An 18,987-nucleotide genomic window follows, 5' to 3' on the forward strand; every position below is an offset into this window, starting at 1 on the left:
CAGGAATGGAGGTGCAACACATCTTTTTTTGTAGGTGAAAAAAACCCAGTTCCCTTACTAATCACTCTTGGAAAGATACCTTGCTATAAATTTAAGTTGAGGAAATTTTCGTGCAGAGCATTGATTCAGTGTCTGGGACCTCTGAGCTACCTTTTGCAGTATAAATCTATTGTGTTTTCAGCCCTGCAGGTAAAATAGGTGGATTAGTCACGTGCAGACTCTCAAGGTGTGAGGCTGATTCTGAAGGAGTGCCCTAATTCTGGGGATCACAGTGGTCGTGACCATCATGGGGAGAGCTGGCACGAGTGCCCAGATGAACAGGAAAGCCTAAAGCAAACAATGACAAGAAAATATCAGCCCCCACTGGTTTTGAGAGCATTAAATTGGTGATGACTGGGATGGGCTCTGTCTCTGAGAGCTGGCAGGTGAGAAGAAGACACCAGACTTGGAGTGATGTTGCTCTGATGCCTTTGGCCACGAGGCATCTCAGCCAAATCAGTTGATTTCACCCGGATTTGGGCACTTGACCTCCTTGGATGTTGTAATTTTTTTTTCCTCTGGGTTTGTAGGAGACACAGCACCTTCCAGCTGTGAGTCTGAATAAATCACAGGGGCTTTCAGTGCACCTCAGATAGTAAATCATTTCATTCACAAAATGTTACTAGTAGCAAGCAAATAATAGGTGAGACAAGCATTGAGTGCAGGACCTTCATAAAATTCTGTCAAAGTGGACAAAAATTACTGTCTTTATCCTGTTGTGCCTGGACACACTGACTGAAAGAAATTTAAGTTCATTTTCTAAGATACTGATGAAATGATTCCCAGTCTTATTCCCCAGAATTGCTTGGGAACTGTGCCTTAAATAAACACAGGGGTGGCTCCAACAGCCACCAGCACCTCCAGCAGCAGGTCCCTTCCCCTGCTCTCCTCCCCCTTGGATTTGTCACCTCCTGAAGTCAGGAGGGGCTGCAAACCTGACAGTAATGTGGGGAAGAGGAGATAAAGTGGTAGTAAATGCTTTTATTTAGAAATTGAACACTCAGTTTAATAAAACAAACCTGGTCTTTTTGGTAACCCCCTGATTAAAAAGCTATTGGATGGTGCTTCCCTCACCTTACAACATATTTTATTTTCTTTTCAAGTAGTGGAAATAGAAGACAGGGAACTAAACTCACAGGTCCAGTGCAGAGGTGGAGTTCAAAGCCATTCCTTTGCTAGAAGTCCCTGGTTTTTTTTTTCCTCTGAAGTTGGCTGTAGGCATTTCCTCTCACATTACACTTCAACAGTCTCTCACTTTTAAAGCCATAAAACCCAAGTAGACTTGAGGGCTTTCTGTGGGGGCTGATTTCCTTCCAAGCTGACGACTCAGCTCTGGTTAATGCTTGGCAGTTGGTGGAGAAGACAGAAGTAAAATTACTTCTCTGGTAAGACCCATAAAAAATAGAAATAGGAAGATGGAAAGTGTGTGCTGGAGAATGTATTTATTTAAACTGTCCCCATATGGATGTATAGACACATAACAAGCTGCAAACCAGGATTTCATTTTATTCTAAAGCAACTGTTAAGACAATTTAGTTTTGATAATCCTGGAGCCTAATGAGTTACTATATAAAAATAGAGCACTGAGTTTGATACCTTAAGCCAGTGATTTCCAGAAGAAGTTTGTTATTAACTCATTCAGGCTTTCTTAAAACAAACAAACAAACAAAACACAACCCACAAATCTTCCTCTGTCCTCCACCAGTGCCAGCAGTTGTTGTTCATTTTCCTCAGCTACATCATGGGCCCCAAAATCTCCTAATTTGGTGGAAAAGTTGAACCCTTCATTATGAAACACAAACACCATCAGCCCTGTTATGGCACATCCTCACATTTCCTTTTATCTGTCCCTTGAGGTGAAAGAGTCTCACTGGTGTCTTTCACTGATGTTGCAATATTGCAAATTCTTTTTGTAGTTTGTGAGTAAATTGGTAAGAAAGAGTTAATGGGTGGTATTAAGCCTTGTTGGTTTGAGCAGTGAAGGCAACATGATTGAAAATCAATGAGCATCTCTGAAATTGTAATATAATTAGTAGTTCTGCCAATTGAGTGTATTAAGTGGTTCAGAGGGGCCTTCCTGAAATGAGGTAAGTCACTTTTTGAAAACCTCTCAGTGAAAAGAAGTAATTGATAAACACTTTATTTATTCAGAATAAGAGGTAGTAAATACACAGGCTACTTCCTGATGGATACTCAGTTAATGCTGAATATTAGGCTACTTCTAATAGGCAAAAACTCCAATTCCTTCCTTACCAGACTCAGTGAAGATTTGAAGTTCATCCTGTAACTTGTAAGTAGTAACTTGTAAATTAAAACCCACCTTAGGTTTTAATCCAACTATTAAGTTTGATCAGTCACTTAATGAAAGCAAGAACAAGCAAGAGTGGTCTAAATACAAGATTGGATCTCAGAGTTGCTCCCTGGCCTTGGTGTGTTAGCTTACTGTTTTCTGTTACAGAATCAGAGGATCACAGAATGGTTTGGGTTGGAAGGCACCTTAAAGCCCATCTCATCCCACCCCCCTGCCATGGGCAGGGACACCTTCCACCAGCCCAGGTTGCTCCAAGCCCTGTCCAACCTGGCCTTGGACACTTCCAGGGGTGGGGCAGCCACAGCTTCTCTGGGCAACCTGTGCCAGGGCTCGGGAAATTATTTTCTGTGTCCTGCCCCCCAGGCTGAGCTGTAGGAAACCATTCCTGGAGCTTGCCCTGGAGGCCAGAGCGCTGTTTCTCTGCCCAGCTCCAGGCTCAGAGCTCTCTGCAGCTCTGGGGGGTGGCACCGGCGAGGGGGTTCCGAGTGCCCAATCCCTTGTTTCCCGCAGTGCCTCCGGTGATCCGGGTGTACCCCGAGACGCAGGCGCAGGAGCCGGGCGTGTCCGCCAGCCTCAGGTGTCACGCCGAGGGCATCCCTAATCCCCGAATTACCTGGCTCAAGAACGGCATCGATATCACGCCCAAACTGTCCAAACAGCTCTCGCTCCTCGGTAAGAACAGAATTTTGATTAATTAAAGTATTGTAGACGGGGATTAAGGAGGATTATTTTGCACTTTAAACCAGAAGTTCTTGTGCTTTGCTAAGCCGCAGTTGTTGGAAATCGTGTTACAACCCCCCTGTTCTTTCTTTTTATCTTTCTCCTGTGAATTCCTCGGGAAACGCGGTATCGATTGATGTAAGTGGGGAAGGCATTCTGTTCAAAGGCAGCCTGCCTGCTCCTCCACCGCCTGGCTTCTTGGGCACAGCACATCACAAGAGAAATGCATTAAATTATTTGAAGAGAAATCCATTAAATTATTTGTTCAGATCTAAGCCTGCACTGGATGCGGGTCGGCGGAGAATCAGGCACACGCTGGGCTCTCTGAAGGAATTGGGCTCAGCTCCTGTGTGTCCCTGTTCAAATGAGGGTGCACCAGACACAGCAAAAGGCAAAAATACTTATTTGCAATTTTATGTGTGAAAATATTAACACCCCCCCAATACATGTCCCAGTGTGGCTGTGGTGGATTGCAGCCCTCAGCCAGTGTGGGCAGCACTGATATCCCTGCATGTTGGGTGTGGTAACTCAACATCTTTCAAAGGTTTTAGGCAGTGGTCCCACTCTGGAAAGCAAAATGGTAGGAAGAACTGTAGAGAGATCCCTCCCAAACCAAAGTTTTTGGTGATCTGACAAAAAACAATTTGCAAATTTGAAGTTATTTTTTCTTCGCTAAAGCCAAAGCAGTTTTTTAACAGGAAGAAGAAATAAATGAAATGTAATTTATTATTGGTTCTCAGTATTGTTCTTTGTTCTTTTCTGGTGTGGAGTGTGTATGTGCTAAAGGAAAGAAGCAAAATGTCATGAGAATCCCCAGAAACCTGTAGTTCCATATGGAGAAACAGGGTGAAGCCACCCTGTTGAGCCATCACTGAGTGCCTGTGATGATGGAAGGCAATTAAGGACAGGAACAGCAATTAGCAGTGGTGAGAAACTCTGTTTATGAGTGTCTTTCTTCCAGCAAATGGGAGTGAACTCCACATCAGCAGCGTTCGGTACGAGGACACTGGTGCCTACACCTGCATTGCCAAAAACGAGGTGGGAGTGGACGAGGACATATCTTCACTTTTCATCGAAGATTCAGCAAGAAAGACCCGTAAGCTTCATTTTCCATGGATTGATTTCTTTAAAGAATGTACAAATGTGATGGCATACATGTAATTTAATAGCTCAGGCCATTTGCATGCAGTTTGTTGGACTGTTCCATAAGGTGATGACAGTTCTGACTGCACCTTCATCAGAGGGTTGGATGCTTTTTTGGGTAGGAATCACTCAGAGAAGGTAAAATCTTGCTCAGGCCAGTGGTGCCTTTCATGTGCCAGAAGTACACTGAGTGTGGGATGGGTAACAGCTTTATTAGAGTAGAAAATTTGCCAGAACTTTAGATATCAGAGAATCCAAAATGTAGTATTTTGTCAAATTCTATAAATCTCATTGATTTCTTTATGAGATTTCTTCTTTTGAAGCTAGTTACCAGTCGTTCTCAAATATTTAGATGTTTGAAAAATGTAGTGATTAAATTATTTCTTTTACCTGTTTTTACATCACTAACTAGCAGAATAAATTTCCCTCAGTGTGAAATTATCTTCCACTTCAAAGCCAAATATTCTTCCCTCCTGTCTCCTGGAGGAGTGTGGCAGTGTTATCATGACCACACTGTCCCCAAAACCCAATTACTGAAGGAGCTGATTAGTTGCCCCAATGGAAAAGCTCCCAGAGGCCTGATCCTTCCTAATTCTGCCATCTTAACTACTTGGGAGATTGCCTGGGTTTATGGTGGTACTAAAAGTTTAGGTGCAAATGGGATTTTTGCTGCTTTTCTGGCTGTTAATATAGAGCAAGAATTGGAAACAAAGTTACCCATAAATATAGGCCCCTGTGGAGAATCTTTGGAAAATATATTCTATTCTTCATTAACCAGATTTATGTACTCTTTTTAACATTAGTCGTTTTCCCTTGAATACTGGAGCAAAGGAAATTACAGGATGTTGAGAAATAATTGGATCTATCTTAAACAGAAGTTCAAATGCAGGTGTACTTTCAAAGTGTATCTGAATTCTAAAAGAGAAGGTGGTTGCAAGAAGATCCAAGAAAAATGCAGCCAAGTGTGTGGCTGCTGTAGCTGCCAGTCTCAGGCTTCTTCTGAAAGATGTTGGTGGACCTGGCAGTGCTGGGTTAATGGTTGGACTCGATGATCTTAGAGGTCTTTTCCAACCTTAATGAGCCAATAATTCCATGTCATGTTTCCTTGTTGAACCTGCACAGACAATCCCAGCCTGTGCTGTGCCTCCAGCTGCATTTGAAGGGAACAGCTTCTCTCTGGGAGGTCACTGATCTTTGCACAGGCTACAGTCCCCCTTCATTTCAGGCAGGACTTTTTCCATGACAAAGTTTCTGAATTGTCTCTAGAGGGGCAAATGTATTTAGAACTCTCTGTCTTTCCTGATATTTTACTTGAATGAATGTTACAAAGTTTTCACCAATTAAACAGTTCATGTAAACGTGAGTATTTATTCAGTTACTTGCTACAATGAAAGTTTTGACATTGTTTTGTTGTTTTTTTTTCTTTTCCTGGTTATTTTCTGGCTTTCCCAATATTCTGATGCTGCAGTTGCAAACATACTGTGGCGAGAGGAAGGTACTGCAGTAAAGTTCTTTTGTTGTAGTGATAATGTGCTTGTCTGCTTTAATAATTCCATGATGGGCCATTCTCCACTGACTTACCACTAACCCTGTCAGCTTTCACAGTTACCAGATTAAGTACAGACCAGACATTTAAAAGCTAAGTTATTCAAATAAGAGATGTCACTCTCCTACCTATAACTTCTTCCATTTTCCCACTCTGAAATAAGGGATGACCATAAAATATATAAAAATATGAATTTTATATATACTGCCACAAATGTGAGTAGCCTGAGATTCTGAAGCTGCATTAACAATCACACAAGTGTCAGAAGTGCTCCCAAATTACCATAATTGAACAAGTAAGGCATAAATTCAATACACTGCATTTTTAAGCAAGCAATTCAAGCTCTTCCTTTTCAGTAGCATGTATTGATGTGTTCTAGGTGAGCAGCAGAAATTGTGTTCTTGACCGTTAGGCAAAAAAAACCTAAACCACAACAGATTTTCTTCCTTCTCTCTGTTAAATCGATGCAGGGTAAAGGTTGCCCCATTTCTCCTTGTTTTAATTGGCAGTTAAGATCTCTGGTTTGATCAAATTTATAGTGTGCCCTGCACAAGGTCAACATCTGTGTGTCTTGGAAGCCAAATTAGGAAAAATAAACCATCCTAAGCAGCTAATTGACCCAAAGATATTATGGAGGCCCTTGAAGTGAAAAATTGTCTGATTTTGTCCATGCTAGTGCTGTCATAATTCCCAAAACATCCTGTAAGGTGCTTCATGCAATGGCCCAAAGGGCTCTTCCAGAGGTTGTCCATCTGTCCCTGGGGTTGTGGAGCCACGGAGTGTGGATGGGGACCCTCAGGCTCCTGGGGGGCTGTGGGCAAGGTGTCCACTCACTGCAGGAAGGGTCTGGGGCTGAAGTTCAGGTGTAAGGCAGTTCTTAGATCTGCCAGCTGCATGTGAGGCAGATGGGACCTTGGTGTCCTTCCAGCTGGGTGGGAAAGGTCTCTGTGCAGTGACAAACTGCTGTGGGCCACGTCCCCCTGCCCACTGCAGACCCCCTCCCTCCATCCCCTGCCTCCTCTGGGAAGGGCTGCCCCGCTCCCTTTGCCCCTTCACAAGTAGTACCTCCAGGACCCAAAACAGCACTTGGGCTTCATGCCCTCAGCATGGAGCTTTCTGCGTGGCTGGGGCTCAGCACAGAGGATTTTAGGGGCAGAAGGAAGGTGCCAGTGCTTAATGATGTGTGCTGCACCCTGGGTGTGCCTCTGTTGGCCGCAAACAGGCACACGGAGCAAATACACTGCATGAGCTCTGAGCCAGTCCAGCCCAAGCCAAATGCAGCTGGCTGGAGGTCAGGAGAGGTGGCACAGCCACCTAACCCAGCACTTCTTCCCAAATACCCCCAAGTGCCTGGTGCAGGGCCCTGAGGAGGCTCTTCACTGCTGATGTTCCTGTAAATGGCATTACAGGCACTAAGAATTGCTGTCTCCCTTCTGCTTGCAAATGAAATCTCTGGGGCTTCTAATCAGTCCAGCATCTTCTGCACAATGCTGTTTATGTACAGCATCCCTTCTGCTCCTTTTTAAAGAAAGCAGTTGGATAACCCCACCAGATGCAGAAGTACAATAATATTTAAAGAACAGCTAAGAAGTTGGTTGCAGAAAGTCTTATTACGGTTTTGCTAAACAATATGGACTTACTGCTTATCAGCCTTGCACATTTTAAATAAAAGTATGAGCAATGTAGAGGCAAAACATGGGCAGGAAAAGCAGATTTACTATTGATGTTCCTAAACAATTCAGTATCTGTAGAGCAGGTTTATTCCCCTGCCTGTGTTGTTCTGTAGTATTTGATGGGAGCATTTGTTCCAGACAAAGAATCCATCAAACAAACTTTAAGCATGTGGAGTCTTGGCACAGAGAGGGCTGGAAGACAGGAATGGTATTTTTGTTTTTACATTTTCATATATTCTTTCAATTCCATTAAAAATGAATTTACTATACAGGTGAGGTATGTTGCCTTTCCTTATGCCTTTAGTTTTTGAACTGGTTGTGCCATCCAACCTGAAAAAAAGAAAACTCCTCCTCATTAGTGCCCCAGTTCCCAGTCTAGTACCTGCCTTACTGGTATAAATAATACAAAATACCCCACTGCCCACCTATGTACTGAAATAATCCCCTGGCCCAAGGAGTTGCAGCAGTAGAATCAGGAGTGGAATCTGTTTTACTGGTGTCCATGAGATTGTTTAGGATGTACCCCAATCAAGATTTAGAAAATGCTTCACAAGTCACAGTAAAGTACCTACTTTGTCTAGTAAAAAACCTGCTTGGTCTAAAAATCAGTGTGAAGATCAATCTCTAAAAAAAAAATAATTTAAATTGATAAACTTTTTAAAAAAGAGAGTACCTGAATGCTCTCAGTAATTTGTAGCATATTTTAATCAGTCAGCAGAAAAGCTTGGGCTCATTTTACTGTAAAATAAGTGGTGTGACTTACCAAGTCAAGACTCTAAACCTGCTGGGGTAAAATTGTATTTTTGTGGGAAATTAAGGTCTTACTTCTTAAACACACCCTCATTGTAATGGGATCATCAGACAAAATCACGCTACTGTTGTGCATGAAAATAATAATAATGAGCATCTTCACAGTGGTCATAATTGATTGCCTGCCTGTTTCCACTTCTTAGGATTAAAATCCTTTCCCCATGGAATATGTGCACTCATTCCAGGCCAGGGTCAAACTCTGCCCTCTGATGTGTTCACTCAAATCCCACTGAGGCAGGTGGGAGTTGTGTGTGTTCTGGGAGGGCAGGTTTTGGTCCCAAGTGCCCAAACGAAATGTTTTATCAATATACTTGAAACAAAATTAACCCTTAGTCCATAAAAGAACTTAGTCCTCAGTGGAATTTTTGTAGCTTTTTTTTCCTACATGCATGATCCCTCACTGTGGCATCACATTTAAGGATCTCCTGTACCCACCTGATGCCCCAACTGGGGGATTTCTGTGCTATGGTTTAGGGGGACTCAACCTGCACGTTGTGAGTGCAGCAAACATCACATACTGAGACATTTGTGCTCTGAAGCCACTGATTTGGCACCAAAGGAGGGGTTTTTAGCACCAAAAAAACCCCTTCTAGCATAACTAGATGCTATATATTGTACAACATTTTCCAAAAATGCATTTATCCAAATTATCCGTGTTTTGACTGTGAAGTTTCCTGGGATGACTTAGATCTCAATCCTGCAAACACTTCAGAAATGTGAGAAATTCTGTCGCTGTGAGTGGTGCTTAAAGCTGCCACCACAGGGCCAGCCAAGGGAATTTTTAACACTCAACACTTCCATAGAACCAGGACCTTATTTCTCCATGAAATTAATTAGAAATTACAAATGATAACATCACCATTTTGTTGGCAGAGAAGTACACTCTCAACACTGCTGAGGTGACAGTGGTCATTGCAAACACTTTCTGGTGGTGGTGTGAAAAAGATGGAATGATGCTTGGATCTTTGGAACTAGAGCGAAAAGATCCTCAGCATTTCTCAAACATGCTCGTTGCTGCAACTGCATGTAGCTGAAGAACAACCAAATTATCAGTGTTTTAAGGTGTTTCTGCAGGACAGAAATGATAAAATACAATCTCCTAACAGCAAAGCAGTGACGATCCAGCCAGTTTTCCAAATCTCCTGGAATGCCCCAGTTGGATAAATGAGTGCTGTTGTGTTGCTGAACTACTCCACATTTGTGAATTACACTTTGCAAGATTTCAAAAATGTATTTATTTTGGTGGCTGTAGTTAGTTCATCCAGATAGGTTAAGAAAATAGACAAATCTGTATATTTTCATCCATGGAACAGATGCTGAGCACTTCCATTTTGCATGGCAGTTACAAGAGGTCAAGTTGCCTGTAACAGGATGACCTTCAGATTAATTTTAACTAAAGCTTTTCTTTCAGTTCTCAAATTATTATCAGTCTGGTTTTGATGAAATCATAGGGAAAAAAAACTGATCTGAGGGAGTTAGCAGTGCAATAGAAGGGCTTCCTGTGATCAAATCCTGCTTTGGTACCTATTTCCAAGGGCTGACCACAGTTATTTGAGTACAACCACCACCACCAAGGCAATGCATTTTTGAATGTGTCTGTACCTCTTCACTCCTTGAAGCCCTCGTTGTGACATGAACTTTGATTTTGTGAATGCACCGACTGCATCCAAATGACCAACTTTTATGTGAGGCAGATTTTGTTTGCTGGGGGAGGAGGGTGAGTCCTTTAAGTCCTAACAGCTATGGGTACATACCAAAAAAAATCCCCCTCCTTTTGCTTTATGCCCCTTCAAGGCCTGAGTGTGGGGAATATGTTCTATGTCTTTTCCGACGATGGGATCACGGTCCTGCAGCCAAATGAATGTGAAATCCGGAGACACATCAGGCCTGAAGAGAGGATTTTCACCACTTATGTAAGTCCTAAGCCCAGCAGCTACAGCTGGGAAACTTCCTGTTAATCTCTTCAAAAGGTTGTTATTGCTGAAGGACCTGTTTGCCACGGGGGTGTTTGGAGCTGGGTGGGTTTCGTGCAGCATCCCTGAGGTGTAACATCTTCTCTGGAAAATCAAGGGAACCACGGAAGTTCTAAGGCTGCCGTGGAGGATTAGTGACATGCTGCAGAGAATGTGACTAGTTTTCATGTAAGCAAAGACTTGCATTTGTCCTCTTTGATCTGTTTAGTTATCTGTGCCCCAAAGTTGTAGCTGGGCTTTGGAGAAGGTACAGAAGCCAGGAGCAGAGAGATGCACACATCACTCACTGTGCTCCTTTTACTGATGGCTCCACAGGCAGAGCAGTGGGTCCTTTGGGCTGCTTCCCGCTCTGTAGAAATGGTTTCCCATGTTAAACCCCAGCAGGGAGGTAAATAGGAATGCCAGAAGATGGTTATGCCATGCAGGTCCTGTGCATCTTCTGCCACTGAAACAGAGCCCTGCACGCTGTGTTTGCTGCTGGCACTTTTCTGTCAGCACTGAGTTTACTTAACCCTTGCTTTAGGAAATCCCAAGGAACATTTGTTCAGTTGTCAGTGGATGTCAAGCACTGTGGAGCTCAGCATGGCCAGTGGGTCACACATGCCTGGAGGCTCTGGGAGGCCAGAGCTCTCGGTGACCTGTGCCATGTATTCCTGTGCAGTAACACACATCGTGGATATCCTCGTGAAAATGTCAATTCTCGTAAAACCCAGTGCTGAAATACATCCAGAAATGGTTTTTTAGTTACTCCTTTATTTAGTTTTTATTTTTTAAAAAGGGAAGCTTGGATTGTGGCTCCCTTCCGAAAAAGAGACTCAGCCTTGCTTTCAGTTTTGGGAGGAATAGAAGGGGACAATTGTGAGCCCTGCAGGCTGGGTCAGGCTCTGCTGCTATGGGTCAAGATCTTCTTGTGAGTCTGTATTTCGTATTTTCTAAATCTCAATATATTTGTGGTTGATATTGATTTTTTTTCCACTAGTTTTAATATATCTTGGAAGAAATCCAGACTGATGCTCACCCCAGGGCTGGTCCTTAGGGGATAATATTATTAAGCCACACTTGAGCTGTTGCTTCTCAAAGACAGAAATCTTGTGTTTCTTTTCCAAAGAGCTGTAAATATCGAAGAGGTGGTCCTGGAGAAACAGCTTGAAAAGAATAAAGGAGAGAGGGCACTTAAGGAAATAATGTCAGCACAGTGGTGGGCATAAAAGGGATTTTCAGCATCATCACTTGGCTGCCTTTCAGAGGCACCTCTGAGGGTTTCCTACAGATATCATAGAGCCCTTTCCCTTGATCTGGGGATGGTTGACCTTTTTTTCCTCCCTTTTGCCTTTTACTATCTTGAGTGTTTTCTACATAGGCAGTGACAGCAGCCTGCAACTTCAGGAGGGATTCCACAAGAAAGGTTTCATTTGCTATTAGAGGGCACAAAAGCAGGTAGAGCAGCTGAGCTGCACTGCAGCAGAAAGGCCTGTGACCTTTCTCTGCTCCTGTTGGCTTGGATGGATATTCTGTTGTGAGACCTGAGGATGAGGAGAGCAGGTTGGAGGCTGTCAGGTGCTTGGCTGTGTGAACAGCTGCTGGAAGCCCAAATCTGAGCTGGTGTAGCATTTTTAGCTTGCCTTAGTGTCCATTCCCAGCCTGGCTGGAGGGACAGAAAGGAAAATGCAGCCAAGCTATTGAGTCTTGTATATTCAACCCTTACTCATGGTCTCCACCAAGGCACCTACCAACAGAGCTGTGCTGCTTAGAGGTGATATCTTTTTATCCATAATTGTTGCACATGGTGTGAATCTGGTCCTGTGAAGGGCCAGGAGTTGGACTCAATGATCCTTGTGGGTCCCTTCCAACTCAGGATCTTCTTTTTCTCTTTTCTCTCTTTTCTCTCTTCTCTCTTTTTTCTCTTTTCTCTCTCTTCTCTCTTTCTCTTCTCTTCTCTTCTCTTCTCTTCTCCACAGGACTCAGTGAGTGGAGGATCAGAGACAAAATATAGCATCAGGCTGCTGTGAACAGGATTTGGTCCAAAGCAGCAGGATTTGGTTCCTTTTGAATGGGGAAGTTTCTGGTGCTGTAGGATCCTGCCTGTTTTGCTGCTGTTTCCCTGAGCACAAGTGTTTTAGAGCATGCTCTCCTGCACAGAAAATGAAGACTTTATGAAAAATATGAAGCAGTGGTTCAGTTAATGTGAATCCCTGTTTTTTCAAAGCACAGAGTGATATTTCTGTTGCTAATAAATGCTGACAGCACTGCAAGCCTTGATGAACCTCAGTGCACTTCAAAAGATTGATCCATGGGCTGTGTGGTTATTTAAATTCAATATATGTTTGCAGGAGGTCCAGCTGTTTAATGTCACTGTACAGAGCCAGGCTGCAGTGTGGTACACAATAAATTAATTATTTCATGTTTTCCAGGAAAGAAAGGGGAAAAATATCATCCTCTCAGAATCCCCAGGGATTTTTTTCCAATGGTTTTCAAGTCTAAGCTTCTTGCTGCTCCAGGCCCTGAACTTGTAGGAATTAAATCTTTTCTTTTTTTTTCTTTTCCCTCAGGAGGAAATCTGTCCTGGAGTGGAAGGTGAAGACACTCAGTCCTGCCTCTGGGCTTCAGCAGTCAATGTCAGAGACAAGTACATTTATGTGACACAGCCTAAGCAGAACAGAGTCCTGATAATTGATATCCAGACTCAGAAAGCCATACAGGTACTTACAAGTGAATGTGTTATTCACTGTTGGCAAAAGACTCAATACAGGACAAAAAAATTAGCTCTTTGCCCAGTGGATCTCCTGACATTACTAAAAAGCTGGACCTGTGTTGCTCTCACCTGTGGGGTCACACTGTCATTCCTTGTTCTGTAACCTGACAGGAAAAGACTCCTCTGGGGCTTGGAGTTCATAGTCTCAGGGCTGCATCTGCAGCCAGGCTTGCTGTGAGTCTGGTAAAATAATGCTGGGATGAATTTCTGACTTAGCCGCCTGTGCTGGGTCACCAGCAGGTTGGGAAGAATGAGCTGGTGTGGGTACAGTTTAAGCACAAATTGGCCCCTGATCTACTGGCTGTAAGTAACAGCTTAAGATGGAGTGATGTCTACCCAGGAAATGGCAGCAGAGCCAAATGTTTGTGCTGCTGCTGATCCCCCAGCTGCTCTGAGGGCAGAGCTGCACAGGGAGTGTCCCAGGGTGCATGAGATGCCTGCAGTGAACTCATGTCATATTTGTCCTGGGCCTTTGGGCCACTGTGTAAATAACTGTCTCTGGGTTTTTTTAAGTCCTTGGATGTGGACCCATTACCAACCAAATTACATTATGACAAGTCCCACGACCAAGTGTGGGTGCTCAGCTGGGGGGACATGAGGAAATCCTCAACCACACTGCAGGTGAGTCCTGACCTGCCAGAGCCTTTGCTCTTTCTGGGCTCAGCATCACTGATAGCACGTTGGTGACTGGTGGGTTGCAGGTAATTAACAGCATTTAATGGTCTGGATATAAAGCTGCTGTTTCGTTTGCATATCCAGTGTGTTTTATTGAGCCCTCCTCTGTCCATCCTCACATATTTTTCCTGCTGTTTAATTTGTTTCTGAGCAATGACTGTGCCGCAGGCTGGCAGCAGGGCTCTGGTTTGTTTTCAGGCTGGTGGCAGAGCCAAGTGCCATAAAGTCATACAGCAAGGGCTGGCAGCTGGATAAGAGCAGGACAAGCCTGCTGTGCTCCACAGCACTGCTGAGACACCTCAAATCCTGAGGTCAGTTTTGGGCCCCTCGCTCCAAGGCAGACATTGAGGGGCTGGAGTGTGTGCAGGGAAAGGAACAGAGCTGGGGAAGGGGCTGGAGCAGCAGGAGCAGCTGAGGGAGCTGGGGGGGCTCAGCCTGGAGAAAAGGGGCTCAGGGGGGACCTTCTGGCTCTGCAACTCCCTGACAGGAGGGGGGAGCCGGGGGGGGGGGGGGGGTGTAAGGCTCTGCTCCCAGGGAACAAGGGACAGGAGGAGAGGAAACAGCCTCAGTTTGTGCCAGGGGTGGTTGAGGTTGGATATTAGCAGAAATTTCTTCACTGAAAGGGTTGTCCAGCCCTGGCACAGCTGCCCAGGACAGCAGTGCAGTCACTGTCCCTGGAGGAATTGAAAAGACGTGTGGATGTGGCACCTGGGGACATGGTTTAGTGGTGGCCTTGGCAGTGCTGGGGGAATAGTTGGACTCGATGGTATTAGAGAATTTTCCCAACCTCTGTGATTCTGTGGTTCTATGGATCTCTCACAGTAAAAGTCAAAGAAAAAGGAGCTCTCTAGGGCATGAAAAAAAAAAACATAAACAGCAAAAGCAAAACCTCAGGAACAAATTCTGTCACTGGGTGTCAGTGACTCCACTGGAGGGGTGCCAGCCAGGTCCCTGGAGCTCCTCCACGCTCAGCACCATCAGACCCACAGTGATGTTGGGACACAGCACTGCACATGAGTGTGGGCAACTAAATTAGCTTCTGCTTCTGGATTACCTTGACAGATTCACTCTTCCATTAACAGTGCAGACACATGGAGAGTAGTCATCTAATTGGGTGTTTTGCTGCTGCTGTGTGTTATATGACAGAGTTGACACCAGAGCTGATTTGATCCATCCAGACAACCCTTCTCTAGTAGTTGTTTTCTGACCCTTGCTGCCCAACCTTTCTGGAAATACAGGTGTCATGTGAATACTCCTGCCAGAAATGTGTGCTGGTAAGTCTACATTAAAGCACTCCCCAGGAGGCAGAGAAGAAAAGTGTCTGTGCTTTCTGACCTAAAAACCTACAAACCTGGAGTCTATGTTAGTCCTGGGGTTGCCCAAGGCTTTGCTGGAGATGCTGCTCTTTGAAGATGGGATGAGCCATTCCCACCAGCCACATGCTCCATCCAAGATAACGACTGCAGACTGTCAATAATAAAAACTGGAACAGCTACTCCATCGTGGGTGATTTCAGGAAGACACCAAAAGCAGAAAGGGGGCGAATAAATGAGGGTTTGCAAGGCAATGCCACCAGGTCGTCTCACCGGGGGATGAGCAGTTTCCTGTATATATACAGGGTATAAGGGGACAAAATGGGCTCTCTTTACCCTTTCTGACTTAATTTCTTCCATCCAGCTGTGAGAGGTTTGTGTAATTAAAGTAGAGATGGCACAAGCATGTCATTATTAGGAAGAACACACCACCTGCACAGTTGGAAACTTGTTAGAAGGCTCCAGCTCTCAGATAGTCCTTTCTGTTATCTTTAAGAAGTGCAGTTACACACAAAGAGGTGAGATTAGCATCAGCATCAGCAGATCCTTTCTTTTTTTCTGACCTTCTTTCCCAAAAGGCAGGCGGTGACTAATTTAGCAAAGTTCCTCCTTAAAACCTGCAATGGTTACTTGCAGACATGCAATAAAACATCTTTTGTTAACAAAGATGCTGCTGCAGAGGTTGATTTAAATTTCCACTCGTGCTCTGAAAGTCAGGGATTCATCAAGCTGCCCGTGCAACCAACTAATGGGATGCTGTTGTTTAGCCATTACTGGCTTGTGGTAAGCAAATGTCTGGCCTCTTGAAAGCACTATGCAAGGGTGGACATCCTTCTTGAGCAATCTAATTGGAAGAAATCTAAATGGCATGACAAGAACAGCTGTCTGAACTAAACCTTTTAGGGATTTAGCATCTCCTTAATGAATTATGTAGCTATAAATTCAAAGCAACGACTGTTGCACATTAGAGCAACAGAAGTTCCTAACGAATGGACTAAAATCATCTTGAACCCAGCAATAAAATTGAGTATTTAGCATTTTAATTATTGAGAGGTTCTCCTTTCCAGAGCAGTGGAGGAGCTGAGTTCCCCTGGCCGTGGAGATGTGTCCTGTGCTGGAGGACAGGACCAGGGGACAGCTAAAGGGCCCTTCTCTGCTCCTCCCTGAACTTTACATGGTGCTATAGGTGGATGACCAGTTTTTCTCCTTCAAAGTGATAATTAGCTGCTGTGAGGTACTGTTTGATCCTTCAAGCTGGTAAATTATCGCTGTGCATTTAAGTGAGATTAATAAATGTGACCATGAAATAGGTGTTTACTTTAGACAGTGAGGGATGAATTATTATGGTCCTAGTGTTGTCATACTGCTTCAGCTCCTGCATGACTGCTCTTTCTCAAGATGTAAACCACTTAGGAAAGTCAAGTTGTGTACTTACCTTACAAATGTCAAGCCTCAAATACTATTTATTAGCACAACTTTTCAAGACATCGACACCAAACAGTGTTTTGAAGTCATTAATCAATTAAAGCCTGGGAAGAGCCACTGGGCCCTGTGCCTGTGTGTTTACCTTTCTGCTTTGCTCCCTGCTCCTCCTGTGCTCAGCCTGCTGTGTTTGTTGTAGGTGATCCCGGAGGCGAGCGCGGGGGAGGATCCGCGGGTGATCCGCACGCCCTTCCAAGGAGTGGAGGATTTTTTTATACCACCTACAAATCTTATTATTAATCATGTCAGGTAAGAAGTTATCTTAATGAACAGTAATGGTGACCAGGCTCCTCCCTTCTCATAACCTCAGAGCACTTTGCAAGTATGAATGAGTGAATGAATGAATCTGGGAGGAAGCTGGCTGCTTTTATTCCCATTTTCACATGTGAAATGGAGAAATGGTTGAGCAAATTGCCAGTGGTTATTCAGCTAATCAATAAAACAGCAAGAGACAAGCCTGGGTTTCCCTTAGACCTTGGCAGAGGCATTCAAGGCACTCGCCTTGGTCAGCCATCCCTCCTTGCAGCTTATGACACTCTGTCCTGGCTTGCTTGTGCCAGGAGTTTGATGGCCCAAAAATCACCTTTTCTTTACTCCAAATGATTTTATGGATCTGGGGAGAAACCTATGTCAAGGATTTATTGCTTGAAGTGGTAAAAGTGTACTCTGCCTGAAGCAGAAGGTTCTTCCACGTGTTTCCAACTTGGATCTCTGCGTGGGGTGTGTGGTTTGAGCAGAGAAATGGTGTGCACTGCACATTAACAAAATAAACCTCCATGAACCATCAGTTTTGAATGTTAATGTGATGTAGTGGTTAATGAGGTTGTGTAACTAACATACTAATAACTTGGAGTAATACTGGCTGCTTCCCAGCAGGCACAGGAAGCCTCCCATTAACATTATCAGAATTGATGATAACTGCACAGCAATTCATACTGTTCTTTCCATGTTACAACATAACAACTCTTAAACCATCTTCTGTCTCCTATATAGTTTAAGTAAGCAAAACCCTCAAAAAACCATAATGTAACTCCTTACATTAATCTTAGGTTTCCTGCAGGGAGCACTGGGAGGGGGGGGGGTCACACTTAAATGATTATATATTGAATCTGTTCCAAAATAAATAACTTTTCTTCCAGAAACACAAAATAATGATACATAGCTCATGGCTGTCACTTGTAATTTCTCTCTACTTCATTTTTCCAGTTTTCCCTCAAAATTTCATTGTGACTAATAGTAGTGCCAGGAGGTAAATGACTGCTGAATGTTAAAGCCTGAGCTGAGAAGGTGAAGATGGGGTTCAAAGACAGGAAAGTGGAACAGTTATGCTTTATTTGTTTGTTTGTTTAGTTGTCTTTTTGCTTGAATGTGATTAGTTGGCTGTATACAGATTCCATAAGAAATATTAAATGTAGGTTCTTGTCTATAATTTCCCGTGTGCAAAGCTGCAAATGCTGTGCCTGATTTCCTGTTGCATTTGTTCAGAGCCAGATCTTTGTCCGTTCTCACTCACCCTCAGCCCAGAAAAATAATTGCTTGCAGTCTAATGAGACTCATTGAGATCATGTTCTAAACTCTCCACTCAGAAACAATGAATGGCAATACCAGCATTTCCCAGGAAGGTGAATATTTAAGCAGTCTCTTCCACAAGCCAAAAAATATTTGTATGCAAATATTCCTGCATATGTATTTCAGCTGCCTCTTATTTCAGATGGATATCTAGAAATGTATCCGTTTTTATTGGTTCCCAGGGTAGCTTGTTGTCTGTTGAAAACTCTCCAAGTGCAAATTTTGCTTTGAGATTTCAGATCACAGATTTCATGCAAGGGCTGTGCCTCTTCTGCAGCTGTGGGCACATAAAATACATCCTGACCCACTTCTTTAAATGAAAGTTTATGATAAGAACCATTTCTTAACTTCTTCAGGCATTCGGCCAAGTATTAAGGAAGTCTTAGGGAAAAAAAATGCTGTAAGGGAAAGCACTTTTTAAAGTGTACTTAAAATGCACTCATCCAGGAGAAATACAAGTGTCATATCCAATTTCCCCACACACAGTGCGCTACAGCTCTCCACTGCAGATATTTTGTGAAGTCTCTAATGGATGGGAGTATAATGGGCAAATGAAAGGCTTAGCCCAGTGATTTTCATGGGATCATTCACTGCATTGGCTCGTTCCTCAGAAGTGAAATCATTGCTGTGTCTCACTGACAGATGGATTAAGAAAAAAGAAACAAACCCAGTGTTTCAAGCAAAATATATATTGTCTGCACGCAAGCACATCATCCTCCACATTTCACAAGGCAATTTTACATCTTTTGGGGAAGAGATACAACACTAAGCACTCACTTCATTTCCTTCTGTCTGCATTGAACGGATGAAAAGATGCTCGATGTAAAATTAGTTTTTGTAAGCCAGTGCCAGTGACCTGTGAATCCCAGGAACACAAACAGGCTGTTTCTATGGGCTCTCTCTCTCAAATTAAGCAGAAACCTTTCCTGGCTATTCCTGACCTTTTCTTGTCTTCAGCAAAGGTCAGATCTGCTGCAGCAT

At 43.7% G+C, this 18,987-nt stretch overlaps 1 protein-coding gene across 3 annotated transcripts in view; it reads left to right on the forward strand.

Moving 5' to 3' along the window:
- The window catches only part of FSTL4 (follistatin like 4), a 197,949-nt gene that overhangs the window by 174,391 nt on the left and 4,571 nt on the right, over nt 1-18,987 (forward strand). For 2 of the 3 annotated variants that reach the window (XM_064672241.1, XM_064672242.1), the window contains 7 exons: nt 2,861-3,022; nt 4,032-4,166; nt 5,682-5,708; nt 10,037-10,155; nt 12,765-12,914; nt 13,481-13,588; nt 16,577-16,686. In XM_064672241.1, coding sequence (XP_064528311.1) covers nt 2,861-3,022; nt 4,032-4,166; nt 5,682-5,708; nt 10,037-10,155; nt 12,765-12,914; nt 13,481-13,588; nt 16,577-16,686 — 811 coding nt within the window. The remainder of the gene's footprint in view (nt 1-2,860; nt 3,023-4,031; nt 4,167-5,681; nt 5,709-10,036; nt 10,156-12,764; nt 12,915-13,480; nt 13,589-16,576; nt 16,687-18,987) is intronic. The other variant, XM_064672240.1, reaches the window with a different exon arrangement.

The sequence above is a fragment of the Pseudopipra pipra genome, chromosome 15 (genome assembly GCF_036250125.1).
Source record: "Pseudopipra pipra isolate bDixPip1 chromosome 15, bDixPip1.hap1, whole genome shotgun sequence".
In the NCBI taxonomy this organism is placed as follows: domain Eukaryota; kingdom Metazoa; phylum Chordata; class Aves; order Passeriformes; family Pipridae; genus Pseudopipra; species Pseudopipra pipra.